The sequence below is a fragment of the Oxyura jamaicensis genome, chromosome 1, assembly GCF_011077185.1.
Source record: "Oxyura jamaicensis isolate SHBP4307 breed ruddy duck chromosome 1, BPBGC_Ojam_1.0, whole genome shotgun sequence".
Taxonomy (NCBI): domain Eukaryota; kingdom Metazoa; phylum Chordata; class Aves; order Anseriformes; family Anatidae; genus Oxyura; species Oxyura jamaicensis.
In genome coordinates, this window is record NC_048893.1 from 188,198,919 (window position 1) to 188,217,346 (window position 18,428).

General features: G+C 41.6%; 2 protein-coding genes and 1 long non-coding RNA gene across 8 annotated transcripts in view; 2 read left to right on the top strand and 1 right to left on the bottom strand.

Annotated features, from left to right (window-relative positions):
• Positions 1-2,343, bottom strand: part of ELMOD1 (ELMO domain containing 1) — a 41,707-nt gene extending 39,364 nt beyond the window's left edge. The window contains exon 1 of one of the 2 annotated variants that reach the window (XM_035327402.1): positions 2,284-2,343. The gene's annotated coding sequence lies outside the window, so the exon portion shown is untranslated. Of the gene's footprint in view, positions 1-126; positions 257-2,283 lie in introns of those variants that run through there. The other variant, XM_035327410.1, reaches the window with a different exon arrangement.
• A 2,041-nt stretch (positions 2,344-4,384) lies between these two features.
• LOC118167703 lies at positions 4,385-6,060 on the top strand. The gene is made up of 3 exons (XR_004751232.1): positions 4,385-4,439; positions 4,918-5,013; positions 5,163-6,060. It is a non-coding gene; the product is annotated as an uncharacterized LOC118167703 (long non-coding RNA).
• Positions 6,061-11,400: 5,340 nt separating this feature from the next.
• Positions 11,401-18,428, top strand: part of ALKBH8 (alkB homolog 8, tRNA methyltransferase) — a 45,821-nt gene continuing 38,793 nt past the window's right edge. The window contains exons 1-3 of one of the 5 annotated variants that reach the window (XM_035327338.1): positions 11,474-11,512; positions 13,026-13,221; positions 15,280-15,423. In XM_035327338.1, the coding sequence (XP_035183229.1) occupies positions 15,289-15,423 (135 nt within the window). In that variant the 5' untranslated portion in view covers positions 11,474-11,512; positions 13,026-13,221; positions 15,280-15,288. Of the gene's footprint in view, positions 11,513-12,241; positions 13,222-15,279; positions 15,449-18,303; positions 18,419-18,428 lie in introns of those variants that run through there. The other 4 variants (XM_035327328.1, XM_035327347.1, XM_035327364.1 and 1 more) reach the window with 4 other exon arrangements.

Sequence of the window (18,428 nt, forward strand, 5' to 3'; positions counted from 1 at the left end):
TCCCTTCAAGGGCAGAGCCCCTTGCCCCCCGGGCACGCTGTGTAAATAGGGTTGCTTCTGAGGGGCATCTAAACAGCCTGGCCGGGAATTAATTAATTACCCGGACAGTCCGTCCCGAGGAAATACCTGCGTCTGTCTGTCTGTCACTGGGGGGTCACAGGCGTGCACCGGCGTTGCCTGAAGTAGCCCCAGCGGTGTTTCAAGTTGCCCCGTGCTGTAACTGCTGGCAGTGGGCGACCAGGCTGCCCGTCCCTCCTGCCACAGGCAGCTTTCCTTGAAGCCGTGAGCACGCTGTCAGGCCACGTTCGCATCCCTGCCTGGTCCAATAGTGTCTTAGTTTTCGGATGTCCTTTGAAATAGAGGTTAATTAGCATTTTCAAAGTGTTTTCCGTGCCTAACCTGAAAATAGCACTCTGTGTGCCTGTTAAAGGGACATAGTTTAATTTCTTCCAAGTATTTTTCCAGTCACTTCAATCCTGCTATCCCAATGCCTTGGGCTGGAATGGACCTCAAAGATCATCCAGCTCCAGCTAATTATCAACTGTTACAAGAGGTATGGTGAAAACACTACAGCCACTAAGTCCCCACTGAAGGGGAAACAGACCGCTTCTTAACCCTCCTCCGCTGGAGCTACGTTGTCTCTTCATGACACCGGCGTGTCCGATGCCCCTGGCTGGCAGCTGCAGAGCTGGTGGGAAGGCAGGGACAGGCCTCAGCAGCCTCCATTGAGCTGTGCTGTCCATTAGCAGCCAAGGCCCAGTGCCCAGAGGAACCCCACTGCGAGATGGGTATCAGGCTGCAGCCTTCCTGCCTCATCTCTCATGTGAGTCATGTCTTGCACATCCAAGGAAAGTTTCAAGCCTATTTCCATGTGCGAACGCAAACAGAAAACTAATTTATTTTCCTGTCTCCTGCATTACAGTGGTGTTCCTATTAACTATATCCCAATGAGTTGTTTTGCCACTACAGACCCTTGCTTTCAGTTTCTGAGCCTGTTGGGAGCTGTTCTAGCACTAGATAACAGAAGCTACCTTCAGGGGCTTCAGTAGCAGAGTTCAAAGATGCTTCCCAAAATAGGTTTGCAAACTGAGCTGTGAGCCACAATTTGCTCATAATTCTGCAAGATGCAGCATGAGCATCAGAAGCCATATCTTACCTTGCCCACAAGCATGAAGGCATTTAAAACATAAGGAAGGGACTGATGATTGGAGCTCCTTCCTCTTACAGAAGATTTAAGGGATTAAATCACTGGGCATGGAGTTTCCAGAGGGCCTCCTATCCATTCCCAGTACCTGGCTATATTGGAATTCATACAATGCCATTTAGGACTGGATGGGATTACTGAAAAGCCCCCATTACCTAGCTGTAGTGTGATGTACCCATTCACTCAGCATCTTAGGATGGAAGTTACTTGCACTTACACCTCTTATGTTAAAGATCACTGCTCTTATGGAAAGCTAAAGCTAAGCAACATTTTAAAGCTATCAGGGGCACAGATTGAAAAGCTCCTAGCTCTTTTGATTATAAATAGAGAACTTCCTACTACACCGTACTTTCCATCTAACAGCATAATTATATTTAATTTATGGCAAATAAAAGAAACTGTGCATTACAGCAGAAATACCTTCCTCTACTACTTCTAAATACAGCCTGTACGTTAGAAAAAAGGGATAGAGGACTCCACTAGTTGAGCAATGTCACACTTTCTCAGCAATAGCTCATGCAGCCTGCTGTATGCAATAAAACCAAAACAAAACAGCAAGGTCACCTGTGTGATTAATTTATTATTAGAAGGAAGGTGACAGAAGTGGCCAAAAAAAAAAAAAAAAAGAGATAACAACATAGCTCAGATATTGGTGAAAAATCAAAAACCTCAAGTCCCTCATTATTTTGGATGGAAGCTCTTGTTGTTGTACCATTCACTGATAAGGACAAGATTGATAAAGAGCACGCATGCCATGCCCTTGTGAAGAACCTGCTGTGTTTTGACACCACACAGTGCTTTTCCCAGAAGAAGTGCCACCCAAGCATTATTAAACGCACCATAAGGAGCTACTCTTCAGCTAATGCTTTCATAGTATTATTTCATTTTGACAAATAAGATTTTTCATGTTTTAGTAATACAGACAATGGCTAAATGCCTTAGCTGTGTTTATATTCTTTTACTTAAAACAGATTGAAGAAAGAATATATTTTACCTAATGCTAGAATAGTCATAAAAATAGTAAGGAAAGATAAGAAAGGAATAAAAACACCCCCTATTTACATAAAGGACTTTCTTACCTCAGTTTTAGAAGCCAAAAGTCCAGATTATCATTCTATTTAGATTTTGCTCAGGATGAAACATGCAACTCTCAACATAAATTAAGACCTTCTCAGGCTGCTTTTAATCCTCCTCAGCTGCCCCAGCCTGCAGGGGACCCTTTTGTCAGCTGGGCAGTGTCGGGTTGTGATGAACCACACCTTTGCCTTTAGTCCTGCTGCTAGCACTTTGCCTGGGACCTGTGGATCAGCTGAAAATTTGTATATTTTCTTTCTTAGTGCTTGATCTTCTGGCTCGACTGAGACGGATGTGATTTAAGTCTATAATATATTAGGCAATTGGTGACAGTGCTGTGCATTTAAAAGAAAATTGCTGTAATGGAAGCATACTGCTAAGTATAATGATACTCATGATATCAAAGGAACAATAGTGGATTAAGTACTGAAGGACCAACTGCTGTGTTTTTTTTTTACTTTTAGCTGATCAAACATTTTTGCTTGTAGGGAAAAGCTCTGTATTAAAAAAGCTATGGTACTCTCACCTACTGGAAGACAAGAAGGCTGATTTCATTTAAAATGACTATTTGCTCTCACTCTGTATGAAAACACATCACACCTCTTCTCGTTTGAAACCCTGTGCTTTGTATGAAACTGCTGAATGTGGGCTTTAGAGCCCCATAAGAAATGACCAGACACTGGTCTGTGGTGAACTGGAGGCTTTCCAAAGTCGCAAACAGATGACAAAGGAATGCTGTAATTAGCAAGTCTGATGCTAATGCTTTTGTCAAGATGTTGAGGGAAGAATCAAGCTCAGATTACCCAGGGTATAGGATGGCATCAAGCAAACACACAGCTGTGTCTTCTGGGAGGTGTCATATGGTCCAGGTGAACAGGATGCTCATGTCACAGTGCAGACAGGAGGACAACATTTGTCTGAGCACAGCTTATCACTGTTTTCTTCACACATACATTTGGGTGTAAGCTCCCTGCCAAATAAAAAGTACAGTAAGGGGGGCGGGGGGGAGGGGGGCAATCTGAAGTTTGTGAGGCTGCTAGTGGGAGCAGGAATCACGAGAGAGGTGCACAAGCTCGGTAGTGAAAGGTGCCAATAGTAATTTGTTTTCTGTACCAAGTATGCAGGACAGGTGCTCCCAGTACAGTTCATACTTCTACATCATCATAGCCAGAAACTTCTATATATATGCCTGAAGCTTTATGGTTTGCATTTAATAAATAAAAATAAATTTAAGAGGAAAAAGTAAGCAGGCCCCTTGGGGATCCATGCAAATCCAGAAGCAGAACTAAACATCTCCAGATTTGCTTATATGTAAGAATTATCACACTTTTGGAGCCTTTCATCTTAGGATACTCATGTGCTAGTTGGGTTAGCATCTCTGTTGTATGTCTGATACTGCATAACAGATCGACAAGCCTTTTGTTCTTATTCTACATAATTGTGGCATATCTTTGCTGGGATTTACTGGGTGAAGTCTGGGGTTTGTAGCGCATTCCTCCCCATTCCAAGCAGTGCCCAAGTAATGACCATGATCCCAAATTATGTGATGCAGTAAGGGATTCCCCTCTTTGGTCTGCATGGAAATTCAAGTAGGCGCTGAATCCATTCCTGGAACAGTGCCCTGTGCAAGTGACAGATGTATGGGGACTTTCCTGCAGATATTCACCCCCAAAATACATTCCTACAAGTGAGCTGCAGAACACTACAGAAACCTGTTGTAAAGAACCATCCTGCTGTGATGAAGAGAATGGTAGGATGACAAAATATGTTTCAGTCTTTATCATCTATAATTTTGTTTGCTTAAGAAATCTGGTTCACCAAATTAAGAATTATTTTCTTACTGTGTGTGAAATCATTGCAATATTTGAAATTTGTATCAACTTTCTGCTTTGAAATATTGACCAGCTGGCAGATCTTTGTGCCTAGCTCAGGACAAGCATCAAACACAGAAATGTCCTGAGATGGTGTACTGCATGGCTCTCGTGCATTGATTTTATTGCAACTACAGCAGTTTACACACAACCTTCACAATCATTTCTTAAACTTCTCTCCTAGATATGTTGTTTATTTGCAGTGCCACACTTTATTTCTCTCGTATTCCTTCACTGAAGATGCTGTAAAGTTTAACATGGGAGACAATAGCAAAAGCATGTAGATGATGGTAGCAAGAGAGATGAAGTGTGTCAGGTTTACTCATATAGCCTTTAGAGAGATGACAGCTAAGTGAGGCAGCCAGTATGCTCATTTAGCTTACCCGTCTCTTGAAGCAAAGAATTCTACCAGGAAAGGGCTTTGTCTTCGTATGAATTAAGAGCATTTAATGTCATTGTGTTTTAACTTAAATCAGTGTTTGATATTTTCATGTGGAAATAGTAAGAAAAAAGACAAGAATTTCAATTATTATATGCTACAAGTGCTTGCATTTTTATCCTAATAAAAGTGAACAATCTTGAATATGCTGATTAGCATCAGACTGTGTCCTAATCTTCTTCACTAAGATCTGTACCAACCACATTATGTGCGAAGAAGAAAGAACTGTATTTATAATAAAGAATTTCTTTGAAAACAAATTTTGATCAAGGGAAAAGAAGAGACATGAATGTTCTTTATCTATTCTTCTTTTCGTGTATCCTCTGCAGTTAATCAGATCCATACTCTGAATGCATATGCTACATTTCTTTCAAGGATTACAAGGTGTTACACAAGCAATGATTCATAAAGATTCACAACCCTTGGTGAGTTGGGTAAATATTTATTCAAATGTCATATAGACTGACAAACTGAGTCACAGAGAAGTGATGTTTGACAGAAAATCCACTAATTTTGGATGAATCAATTTTTTGGCCTATCCAGTTGAAACACCTGCGACTTCTGTTTTTTTCAGATGTGTTGAATATGTGTGCAGATCCAGAGAAGTCAATGAAAACTGGATTACAAGAGCAAGCAAGTGGGGTGACCCAAATAACTGTTAATGTTTCAAAAATTTAACTTAAATTCCTTTGCTTATGGTTGCACAGCGATTCTTCCAGATAAGGCCAATCTATTGCATGAGCAAGAGCTAATGAGACCTCCTGAGATGATGCCTGGAAGGGGCTGCAAGTATAGAGTCCCAGCCTGTTTAATTGCAGTATTTTCCTCAGTCCTATTGAAGAACCGAGGATCTGACTCATGGAAATGCAAAAGACCTGAGAAAACTTCATAATATTCAGTTATATGTAAACAACACTATATGTTTAAAAATTAGCTTTGCAGATTGTGTCTGGACTGCAAGCACTGTGTCCTTAAAAATGCACTGACTGATGAAATAGGCATATTCACTGCCTGATATTCTATGATTGTCTTTATCTTACATTTATACCCTGAAGGATAACTGTAAGAACGGTGGTTTCCAGATATGCAGGAAAGCAGACTGCCTACCTAGTATAGATATATATCAGGGAGGATCCCTGTGTAGAGTTGTTTTCTGAGCACATACTAAATCCTAATTGCTTGTGACAGAACTGGGTTTTGCCAGGTTAGTGTAAGATTTTGACTGTAGGGCTAGAAGAGAATAATATAATTCAACCAGTAATTCCAAAAAATAATGCTACCTGTCTCATTATAGGGAACAGGTGTAAAGAGCAAGAAGAGAATGTAAAGCGTGTGCAGGCTTTGAAGAAGAGACGATCATTTTCAGCCTTTGTGCTTTGAATCTAACATGACTTTCAAGGCTAAACTAAAAGATGTGTTGATGTGTTCAATATTGGAGGGAGATCAATATTTTGTATGTTTCTTTCAGTACTTCATATTATTCTTCGACACTTTCTGACGCCCTAGAAATTATACTGGAGTAGCACAAGATGATCTTCCCCAGACTTTGCCTGAATTGCAGAGAAAGAGTCTGCCAGGCAATGAAAGCAGCATTCCTTATTCAGCAGAGGCAACAGAGTACTCAGTTATTTTTTTTGGAGAAGTGGTTCTGAAAGTGATTTATGGATGTAATCATCTCCAAGCCTAAAGTAGATGGTCTATGGATGTGTCATGTAGTACTGCCATTGTACAGTATTTTCAAATAATAATAAAAAAAAAGATGATAAAGGTGTGTAGTGCCTGATGAGAAACTGGTAGTGGCTCATTGCTTCAGAGTGCATGAGGGCTGCTGTTCTAGAGCAGTGGGAATGCCAGTAGTATTCTTAGAGCAGAGGAGCCAAGGCTTTGGAAAGATTTAAAATTCTAAGTCTCCAAGATAGCTTATGTTCAGAGAAAACTAAGAAGATTACAACTGAGGACAAAATAATTGCTTACACAGTGTGATTTGCTTAGTATTGGTGCATGTGGGATTTTGGAGGCAGGGTACCATTCACTGGGAGGTTTTATGTGAGCAGAAAAAGCTGGCAAGAGACAGCATGCCAGGAGCTGCACTGGGAGCTTTTAGTTGATCTTCATGGACATTATGCTTTCCAGTAATTGTGCCTAGGGAATTTACATCTCTTAGAGTCTTCCTTAATCAAATGAGGAAACCCTCTGTCAACATTTGTGTTCACATGTCAGGAACATTGCAAGAGCTGGAGTTCTGTACTGGCAGTACTGACACTGAAAGGTCTTTAGACCTGTGGCACGCACATCAGAATTACAGTTGTTTCTGTCTTATGCCTGAAAGTTCAGAAGAATTTTCTGAGGTCTTTCCAGGAAAGGATCAAATATTTTGATCAAATACTTGCTGTTCATTGAAGCCTCCAGAATTGTGCTCCCTGTTCTAGTGATGTATTAATGGTGACCCAGCAATGCAGGCACACCTTTGTAGCGTATCATAAAATCACTCAGGTTGGAAAAGACCTTCAAGATCATCTAGTCCAACCTTTAATACAGTACTGACAAGTCCACTGCTAAACCATGCTACTAAGTTCTACATCTACATGTTTCTTGAAGACCTCCAGGGATGGTGACTCAGTATCTGGCTATGGAAGTTAAAATTTTCCTCCCTGACAAGTTTTATAACACATTTACACTACATTAATGCAATCTCAATGCATAGCAGAAGTGCTAGGTTTAGCTAACCTCTGCCCAATCCTAAACATTCACTGACCTTTGAGGTTCCCTGGCTGATGAGGTCTGTAGCTGTCCCAACACAGCACTGAGATCTGCCTGCTCAGAAACTCAGAAGTTGTATCATCGTGTCAAAGAAACTTGCTGCACAGTTGGATGGTACCTCACAATGATGGAATTGAACATGCCAATAATTTTCTGTTTATGACACAAAAGTGTTGCCAAATCATACAATGTTATTGTGAGATTTATGCTATTTAATGTATTTCTAAAAGTTCTGATACCAAATCTAAAGATTTCATGAAAAAATCAGCTTATATTAAAGGAAAGGAAAAAAAAAAGTATTCAAGCATAGTATTATTATTTAATGTTTTGAGTCTATTGAAAATAAAACATTTTTGTTTGCTAGTGTTTGAAAATAAAGATAAATCCTGCCTTCACTGTAATAACTGGCACAACCCCCATTGATTTTACCAGGGTCTAGATTTCTCCCTGTCTCTGTTCTTGGTCTTATGCAATCGCTAAAATATTCTGAAAGTTATTTGGGGATTGCTTTTCTTTGTTTAGAAAGAAATATGCAATCTAGCATTGAACAGCACAAATACAGAATCAAAATGACATGCAGCACAGAGCCAGCCTTGCTGTCTTCCTGAAAAATATAAGCCTTTGGCATTGCAGAGGTTTGTTACGGAGAATGTTACTATTGTAAGCAGCAGCAGTAGCACATTTTGAATTTAGGTCAACAGATATTTGTCAAAGTCCCTCACTATTACATGAATGCTATCCTAAAACAATCCATCTGTGTCTCATCACTTACTATGGTACTCCTTTACAGTACCATACAGTAACCACTCTTGGGTGATTTTGAGCTAAGAGGTTTCTTATTTCTGTAACAAAATGTTATTCTGAAACATATCCTATTTGTCATGATTCTTAAACTGCAGCTTCTCAAATCAAGAGATTTGATACAATAAATCCTGCTACCTTCCTGTGATATTCTTTTAATTGGCTTTGAAAGTGATGGAAATCCAGTGTGATCACATTAGGCTAAAGCATGGCTTGGCTTGCAGCAGTATCAAAGGGAGTGAGATTGTCTTTCCATGGATGGATGCATAACCTGTGTTTTGTTGTAGAAAACAATTGTTTCTGTTTACTTACTATCATATGAAGTGGATGGGGAATTAGAGAGAATAGGCAAATATGGCAAAGGTGAAACAGCTAACAGCATAGTGAATATGTAATTTGCTCCTGGAATAAGTCATCAGCATTTTATTCCTCACCTAAAAGTAAGTGGGAGCATGACATTCTGCTTCGGGAGATGCTTAAAAAAAATATATAAATAAATAAAAAAAAAGAGCCAAAGACAGGTCTTTCTAACAGATATATATATATACTTTTTCTTAAGAAAAATATGAAATTAATTTGTTAATTAATTCCAAACTAGAATATTTAGTGAATTTTAAAAGCAAAATATTATTCTAAAACTGGATTTTTTTAAAGAGAATTTGAGATTTCTCCCAAAGTGCTTTTAATCAGTGATTATATTAACATGAAATGCAAATGTGTTTGAATCCCTTCTTCTGTAAGCTATTTTGTGGGTTAGTCAGTGATGATATTGTTAACCATATGGAGATGTATTTTTACTTGTGGTCAATAAGCACACTGGTATCTGTGGGAGGAATCTGTGCCCATGTTAACTGGCGTTAGAAGGAACTGCACAGTGCTTCAGGGCTTAAATTGTAAAGGAAATGGTGGTTCTGATTTGACCAAAATAAGGTTGCACTAAGAAAAAACAAACAAGCAAAAAACCACAAAATAACTATGACAACAAAAAAACCCACATGGTCATTTTTTAACTGTATTACTTTTAATTGGTGAAATTTTCTTATGTGCAAATGTTGTTTATAGAAGTTATATTGATATATAACTTGATATGTTTACAATGGAAAAACTGAAAGATTATTCCAATATGCATCCTGAATTCTTGACTTCTGTTAATCATATGGGGATATTTCAAGAAAAAAAAGTTCACAATATGTCTCTTCTCCCCCAGAAAGCAATTCTGAAGAGAATAAAGCTGAATAATAAAAATAAACCCAAACAATGGCTGGAGAACATAGGATTAGGAAGCTGCCAGAATCTCTTGGTTTGTGCTCTGAAATGTAACATCCCACTAAGCCTATGTTCTATTTCTTACCTACCAGCAGTGAGTCTCAGTGGGATAAAACACACATAGACCGCCAAGTACAAGAACTGAGAGCCCACACAGTCAGGGCTTTGAATTGGAATGTGGGCACTTAACAGAAACAACCTTTGGGCAGGTATTTTCCACTTGTCAGTACAAATGGTAATGAAGTACAAACTGAATTCATTAAAATCATCCTTTCAGTAGTTTTCAGGTTGCATGGTTTCCAGGGCTGAGAGCCTCACAGAATATTCTCATAGAGACAGCAGCTGCTGGCACTGCGTGGTTGTTCTTTCCCCCATTCATTCTGGCTTATAAAAAGACCAGACAATGCTAATACTTAGTGTCTGCAAGGGTTAACAAGCTCCCCGCCATACTCTCATTAGGTAGACATCCATATCCATACTGTATGTGTGAGAAAACTTAAGCATAAGATTTTTGCTATCACAATATCTTGTGAGGGTACACATGGCCTGTGTGGGTCAAAGATGGAGAGTTATGTAGGACCACTGACTGTGGTGGAAGGAAAAAAGTGGGACTCCCTTTCTGACAAAATACTGTCTTCACAGGCTGCCAGATCTGCCCCATCAGCTTCATACCCTCAGTGTGCTTGTACCTCCTGCACATGGGATAGCTTTGTCTGCAGCACAGGTCATGTTATATACCCCAAGCAAAACAGAACTTTTTTTCCTGGGTAGGCACAGCCCTACTACCTAACTGCATGGAGAGACTCATACAGAGTGTGGATCTGGGACAAAGTCATGGAGCTGGCTTCTGACTGCAGGTCTACAAGGCTCATTGGCTGCCTTGCCTACCACCCACCTGGGAATCCCACATTTAATTGATCTTGAAAAAGGTTAAATACTCACAGAGGAGGTTGAGTGAGAGAAAATAAACCAGCCTGGTAGTTAAACAGAGAAAAAAAAAATGCGGTTTTTGGATAATAAGCTATGGTGAGAATAGCCTGCTAATAGAAGAAAGTAGGTAATGCTGAACTTCAGTGTTTTGGAGAAAAAAGGGGGAAAGAGGTTATATTGTGGTGGTGGTGCTGTAGCATGAGGCTAGATTAGTTTATGATGGCAGAGAAAAATGAAGGGAAGAGAAGACTTAGGCGTTTTCTGTCTGACTCAGGATGACTTTATAGCACACGGAGCCAGTGAGCTGTGAGATACTTCTTTCAGCAAGTGTAGCAGGTGGCTCAGCAGTGCAGATTTACTAAGCAGCCTTAGTGGGGTTACTCATGAGCAGAGAAGTGACATGGGAGAATGTACAAACATAGGCTTAGTCTTCATGTGGCCTTAGCTTTATTGGTATGTTTTTGCCTTCCTCTGCCTCTAGTGCAGGGCTTGCTAAAGGTCATTTGATCAGTGCTGGCTGCAATGCTGGCCTTTGTGGGCACTGATAGCGTTACAGGTGATATTTGGGTGATAGCTCTGTGCCAGGTTCTGGGGTCCCAGCTCTGGGTAGGGTATAGGGGATGGGTCTGCTCTGGTTTGTGTATGTAACACTGTGCTTTGTGAAACAACTGAGCCCAGCGCGGGGCCGAGTGCCGCTACCCCACTGGGGATGTGGGTTCAAATGTTGCTGTGCTTCTGCTGCCGGCTCAGAGAAAGAATTCATACACTGGAAGGAATTGATACACTGGAAGGACGATGACGATCCTGTGCACATCAGTGGGGAAAAAAAACCGTGAACTCGTGACAGAAGACAGAACGAGAGGGCCGCGGCCACTCCCCTCCCTCCGCACACCGCCCAGCCTCCCGGTCCCCTAGCACCGTGACACGACCGTAGTCCATACCAACTCTCGGGAAAACCCATTATAGAGCCCCGAGCACCGCCGGATTTTTTTTTTTTTTCTTTTCATCCTGCAACCTCCCAGCAGGGTTTTCGCCCGAGAACACACTCCCTCAGGCTTGGCCGGCCGGCAGGGACCCGTCCCGCTGGGCGGGCCCAGGGCGGGGCGCCGCCATGTCGGCGGGCGGAGCGGCGGGGCTGCCTGCCCCAAGATGGCGGCCGCCAGCCAGGTACCGTGCGGCGCCGGCTGGGGGAGAGGGTGGCAGCTCCCCAACGGAGAGGGGGGCGGAAAAGCGTGCGCAGATTCTGGTTGTTATTACTTTTACTATTTTAAAAATATCTGCTATTTTACTATATTTCACGCGTGCCCAGAGCCCGTAAATTTGAGGGAGATGGGTGGGAGGTTTAGGTGCTGGCTTTCAGTGGCGAAAACGCGGTAGGGATACCGGCAAGAATACGCTGGCGCTTTCGGGTGTTTTCGGGCCATGCTGGAACATACAGATTTCGCCATCAAAGTTCGTGAATGTCACTTCTTCCACGAGTTTTGGTGTGTGTGTGCGCAGTGTCTGCCTACGTGTGTTTCCGGGGAACAAAACCGACCCCAACCCGGACGAGAAGCTGTCGAACTGCATAAGCGGGCGCAGCGCTCCCCCCGCTGGCAGCAGCCGCTCAGCTCCGCAGACACCGGCATCCCCCGGTGAACTTTTAAATTAACCCCTGTTGTAGCGTCAAGCCGGTCACTGATGCTGTAACCTGAGCTAGAACTGCAGGGGAGGTTGTCTCCGTGTATTTTCAGGAGCTTCGCTTTTAATCTTCGTGAAACGAGGTGATGGAATTACGAAGTACTCCTCCACTGCTCCGTGCTTTTTTTTTTCCTACCCCTATAGTCATGTTGGGCTTTGTAAAGTGGGTGTGAGATGCCACCAAATACAGGTGTACGCTTGCACACGCTTACATACAAGTGAGTGTGGTTCCTTAACTCAGAAATTATGGCAGACTGTGGGGTTTTGAGGCTGCAGAACTGGCTTCAGGTAACAGCACCACTGACAAGGCAGAGAATGCAGGGCCAGTTTAGACACAGATGGAGAGAGGGTTGTGCTGTCCCAGCAAAGGCAGGTGGTGCTGTCTGAGATGTCTCCAGGGGTTGGAGAGGTCTGGGTGCTGTTGACAAGCGTTACACAACATCTGGGGAAGTCTGCAGCCTTTTGAGCAGCAGCTGCAAAGCCAGGCAGAATGGGTTGTGGCATCCCCATCAGCTCTAACTACCTTGGTTACGCTTCTGAGTTGTACCCTGTTTGGCCCTTGTGTTGCTTGGTTCAGAGGTAGTGAAAGGATACAAAGTAGTTTTTCAGGTATGGTTTCTGTGTAGTTTGCCAAGTATTGGGCCATGACTTAGCCTTTGCCTGGAGGTTGTGGGAATTTTTGAGAACCTTTTCTCTGAGGCCTGACTAAACTCAGAGCTGCTTTTCCCTGGGATTGGATGGAGTCACGCAGTGTGTGGAAGCACAGATACTTTGTAAGAGGCCTGATCTGTTCAATTCCACCTCTTTTTTTTTCATCTGGGTCACTTTTGTAGAGGCTTCCCAATAGCAATCTGTCTGGTCTGGGCAGTGTAGCTACATGCTTTTCCTTCTGAACCAGATTTGCGTGGTTCCACAAAGTAATCCATCCTATGTTGTTACTATTTCTGTAACCCCATCCTACCAAATCAAAGATGTCTCTCTCTTATACTTTCTTTTGAAGCAATATGGAACTGCTTATCCCCACTACTGAGAAGATGAAAATCTGCACGCGGGCAGTCCATGAAATTACTGGCTTCCTTTCATCCAGGTGTGGCAAGGAAGGCTAGCAGGCCAAGCCATTTGGACCACATTTGTTGATTGGACATCTTGTTCATGGATGAGCTTGTTGAACAAGCCTGCAAATTGGATGAATCCTGGTAAGGGTGTTTGCTAACAAATTCAAAATGAAAAGTAATCTTACAGAAGGATTGGTTCTATAGCCAATTGAGATTTTCAGCCTCTACTCTTTATGTTTCTGAAGTCATAGGAAATAATGATTTCAGTAGTCTCCTTTTTCATAAACTGTTCCCTGTTACAGTTTATCACTAGGAAGATTTTTGTACGTTATTGTACGTAGCATGTTAGCATGATTATTGTTGAATTAGCTCTGAATAAGAAACTCAAGGAACTGGCAAAAGTTTCATGGTGGTAGGATGGATCATGGTGCTTAGTAATTGGTTAGTTTTTTTGTCACGCTCAGGAGTACATTTTAGTTTTATGTGGTCAGGATCTCTGTAAAAAATCAATAATTCTATTTAGCCAGAAAGTCAGGGTTCAGACTGTTATGGCCATGCATGTACCATCTCAGAGCTGATAGTGGGAATCTGACACAGTATCAGGATAGAATTGTTAGAGCCTGCTATGCCAGTAACTTGCTTGCTTTGCCAGAATTTGTTTTAAATTTCTTTGCCTATTGTTTGAATTAATTTGAGACTGTAAAAAATGCTGTAAAATTGGGTTTGGGAGTGGAAGAGTAAGGGTAGGAGAAAGAACCAACAAATGGTGAGGAGAGGCAAAAGACTGAATCTTCAGCAGAGTTTATTCTGCTCCTTTTTGGAATCTGTTATTACCTGCCTCTGCTGTCATCATTCTCATTCCCTTTAAAGAATATTTCTTTCAGTACAGCCAGTAGTTGTGCATTTTGATGACGGTAATGCTGCAGCAGTCACAAGGCATATATACTTATGGATCCTATGTGTCTTTTTAATATTTTTGTAACAATTTTACTAGCATATTTGCATTTGTTTGAAAGAAAATATTTGCTAAGACATTCAAAACAAAGTTGCATCAACTACTATTGTGAAACTTTTTTGACCTTTACCATTTTCCTGTAGTACACTGTCACATTATCATGATTGTGTCTGCAATTTAGATATCATGAATGAGCTATGAAGTCTCGCAAGCCAGAAGATATGCAAATGGATGATAGACTGTGAAAGCAGCTGACATTTAAATAAGTAAATATACTTGTGGTTGACATAACTTTTTTCTTCAAACAAGCAAAGACCAAGAAACCCCACAACATTTTTTTGAGGTGATGTGAAGATGAGGTAGAAAGATTGTTATCAGTTCAGTTTTTATTAACAGTAATAAAAAACATGGGAAAGGATAGACAGCTGCAGTTTCATTGTCCAACTCTATATTGTTATGAGGAGTTTGGGGAAAGAAGAAAATAAATTCCTAAAACATGGCTAAGAGATCATGCTATAGGGAGAGAAAAAAAAAGAAAGGCAAAGTCTAGCCACATAAATGTCTACAGCTTTGTCATAGTCTTACGGGGGTCTCGACTGTTCCTTTGGCTTTGAAGGAAGTGTGAAGAGAGAAAGAAAAAGAAGCTAGGCTCAGAGGGGTGTAGGAAGCTGCTATGTGGTCTAAATGATAGGAGTGGCAAAAGATGCAACAAAACCTGGAGAAGGTCAGTGAAGTGAGGTGGGGTCTAGGCTGTTCTCCCAAGCACCAAGTGATAATATGAGGGGAAATGACCTCAAGTTGTGCCAGGGGAGTTTTAGGTTGGGTATTAGGGGAAATTTCTTTACTGAAAGGGTTGTGTGACATTGGAACAGGCTGCCCAGGGAAGTGAATGAGTCAACATCCCTGGAGGTCTTCAAGGAACATGTAGATGTAGAACTTAGGAGCATGGTTTAGTGGTGGACTTCTTAATAAAAGAGTTAAATAGCAAAACTTATAAAATGGGGAAAATTGCCCTATTGACTGAAGAATGATAGAGTTTGCAGACTTGGTTTGTTAGCCCCTAGTAGTTAATAAAGTCTGGTATTATCTTTTGGTAAAGATGTTAAACAGCACTGGTCCCAGGACAGGCCCCATTAATGTCCTAAAACTACAAGATGGGGAGGTTTGCTGTATCTCTCTACAGCAGACAGTATTTCATTTTTTAGGCAAGACACTTACTATATGTTGCTACTTTTGCTTCCCAGATCACCAAAATGGAATTTGACAGAACTGGTGAAGATAATTTGAAAGTCCACAAAATGAAGAAGAAGATAATGAGGAAGCAGGTCAGAGCTCAGCATACGTTGATGAGACATGAGGGCATTGAGTGTGTCTCCCATGCCACACAGGTGATTGACAGTTCTGATATTTATGGTATTATAAAATGCTGTTTATGTGTTCCGTCTGCACATATACTTTGTCTAAAATGCAGTTCTCCTCTAAGAAGCACTTCCTGAGATTAAAGGTTCTCTCTCCCTCTTGAGTTCAAAGCAGAAGTGTACTTCATCAGTTTAATGTCTGCAGAGAGGCTTTGAAAGTCATTAGATAAGTTTTTTTTGTATCTGAAACAGTAGCTCCTTGACTTGGGGAGGAGAAGACGGCATGAGAAATGTTACCTTTTGAAGGAGATGTGCTTTTCTCCTCTTTTCCATATGATTTCTTTTCTTCTTCTCCGGCTTTTAGCTTTTGTATCTTTTTCTGCTATACTTCTCCATCAAGTATAATTTGTCTTATCTGTTAAATCCCTTGTAAAAAACCAAACAAATGAATAAAAAAGCCACATCTGTCTCAGAAATCTTGTCCACATTGTTTTCTTCACCTAAATTGATTTAGGATGTGGCACTGTGACAGTTGAACTGCTTGACTGACATGCAGCTGTTAAAAAGAGAACTTTCTCTTCCCGTGCACAAAAGGGGACTAGACAGGGGGCAGTTCTGCTTCTTTCTTACGACAGTCAATGAACTTTACCGTATGATGCTTTATTTCCTAACCTACAAGCAAACTACCCATCTGTTTGATCTGTTACTTTTCTGCTACAGTAGAGAGTTTCAAGAGATCAGAAGTGGAACTGGCAAATACTGGTGTAGCAAAAGAAAAGTGGTGGGAACTTTCAGGCAGAAAGAAAAAATTAAAGAGGGTCTTACTTCCCTCTGCCAGTTGGGGGAAGTTGCTAACTTGGCTTGGAACATACTGTAGAGCTAAACCACTTACTCCAGCTTTGTTCACCTTGGTCCTAAAACTTCTTCCCATTCAGATACAGAAATGTATGTATATATATTTATATATATGCATATAATATGTACATACATATAGAAAATGCCCATTGAGTTTGTTTAGTTAATGACTTTGGGCTCCACCTGCCACAACAGTCTTTCAGGGCAGAAGAAATGGTGTGTGCTGTTGTATTGTTGCATGCTGAAGCCAATTCTGATTCCATCACCACTGTGCTTGTCGAGTTCTATCAAAATTCATTTGTCATTATCTGGGTGAGTCTTACTGTGTTACCATTAGTAGTATGACATATAGCAATCATAGTAGTGATGACATACAGTATTATATAGTAATTAACATCGTGCAGTTCAAATCATGGGCTATTCACACCGAACGTTAAAATCCCCATGAGGTACGCATTGGATTTCCCCAGTCTTCAATATTACCCACCAAGTGCACAGAGATCCTTGAGCAAAAGTAATCCCACGGATGGGTTTGCCTTTGCCTGAGGCAGGAATAGCCCAGACTGTCTTCCATAGCATGTTTTTTGCATGCACTACAGGGACTTTATCCTCTTGTACGCTACGTAACAGGTTTGGTTGGGCAGGTCTGTCTTGGTTGGCAGATCCCCTAGTATCGACTAACCAGGTGGCCTTTGTCAAATGTATGTCCCAGCACCCATTGCCTTCAGTGTAGTCTTTAACAGTGCATTATATCACTCGATTTTCCCAGAGGCTGGTACATGGGAGGGGATATGATATACGCACTCAATACCATGCTCTTTGGCCCAGGTATCTATGAGGTTGTTTCAGAAATAAGTCTCATTGTCTGATTCAGTTCTACCTCGGGTGCCACCATCCATGAGTCAGTGTAGAGGTGGAGCACTGGCTGCTTTTCCTGTTCAGCAGTATTTAAAGCCAGCTGGATGGCCTTCATTGCTGCAGATTGCTCGAGTCACCTTCTCCTTCAGCAGTTTCTGCAACTTGCCTTGTAGGAATCTGTACAGGAGCCTTCCACCCCCACAGTATGACAGGACTTATCAGTGAACAATGCATATTGCTTCTTATTTTCTGGTAGCTCATGATGCAGTGGGACTTCTTCAGCATGTGTCATCTCCTCCTCTGGTGATATTCCAAAATCTCTGTCTTCTGGCCAGTCTATGATCATTTCCCAGATTCCTGGGTGACTGGGGTTTCCTATTCAACTCCACGTAGCATCAGCTGCGTGATGTGTAGAGGGCACCCTTCCTTTGAACATCCAGCTGACCCCAACTGGCCAAAGGGGTGTCCCATGCCATATGATACCATGTTGAGCAATTAATATGGGGTGGCTGGCAGGGCTTGGGGGCGGCTGCTACTTGAGGCTGGGCATTGGTCAGCAGGTGGTGAGGAATTGCATTGTATATCTCTTGCTTTGTACATGTTATTACTATTACCATTATTTCTTTCATTTTTTCTGGCAGATTAAACGGTCTTTATCTCAGCCCACAAGCATTTACTTTTTTTTCCCCTCCAATTCTCTTCCCCATCCCACTGGTGGGGCGTGTGTGAGTGAAAGGCTGTGTGGTGCTGAGCTGCCTGCTGGGTTAAACCACAACAAACTTGTGCAGAGAGTACAGAAAATGCTTTCAGGCTTTGTGTAATAAGAGTGATTTTACTGAAATTGCTGTCATGAGAACGTGAACAGTCTCTGCACATGCTGCTGTGGCGTAGTGAAGGTCTTTATAGGTGACCTGCCTACAGCCAGTGAGAGCACTGGTTTGAGTCTCCTCATTTCCTCTGCACACATGGGCCTCCCCCTTAGTAACATTCCAGAAAACAATAATTAGTGATATGGTCACCTTTGAAAAATGTGATCCGTACGGACAGCCTGATGCATTGCTAATGGCAAGTTTAACAGAGCCACTACAAAAAGCATAATCACAGCAGTATCTCAGGCGTGCTCACTGATTTAAAAAATATTTTATTTTTTGTTAATAATCTTTCTGTTCAGTTTTAACATAATTTTATGTCTTTTAGGGAAGTGCAACACTACAATTTGAAACTATTGAATGCTTTGCCAGCTGCTTTCAGAAAAGGTCATAGAGCGTTTATAGCATTTAAGGAAAAGATTGTGTGAAAGCTTTCTGGAAAGGCATTGCATG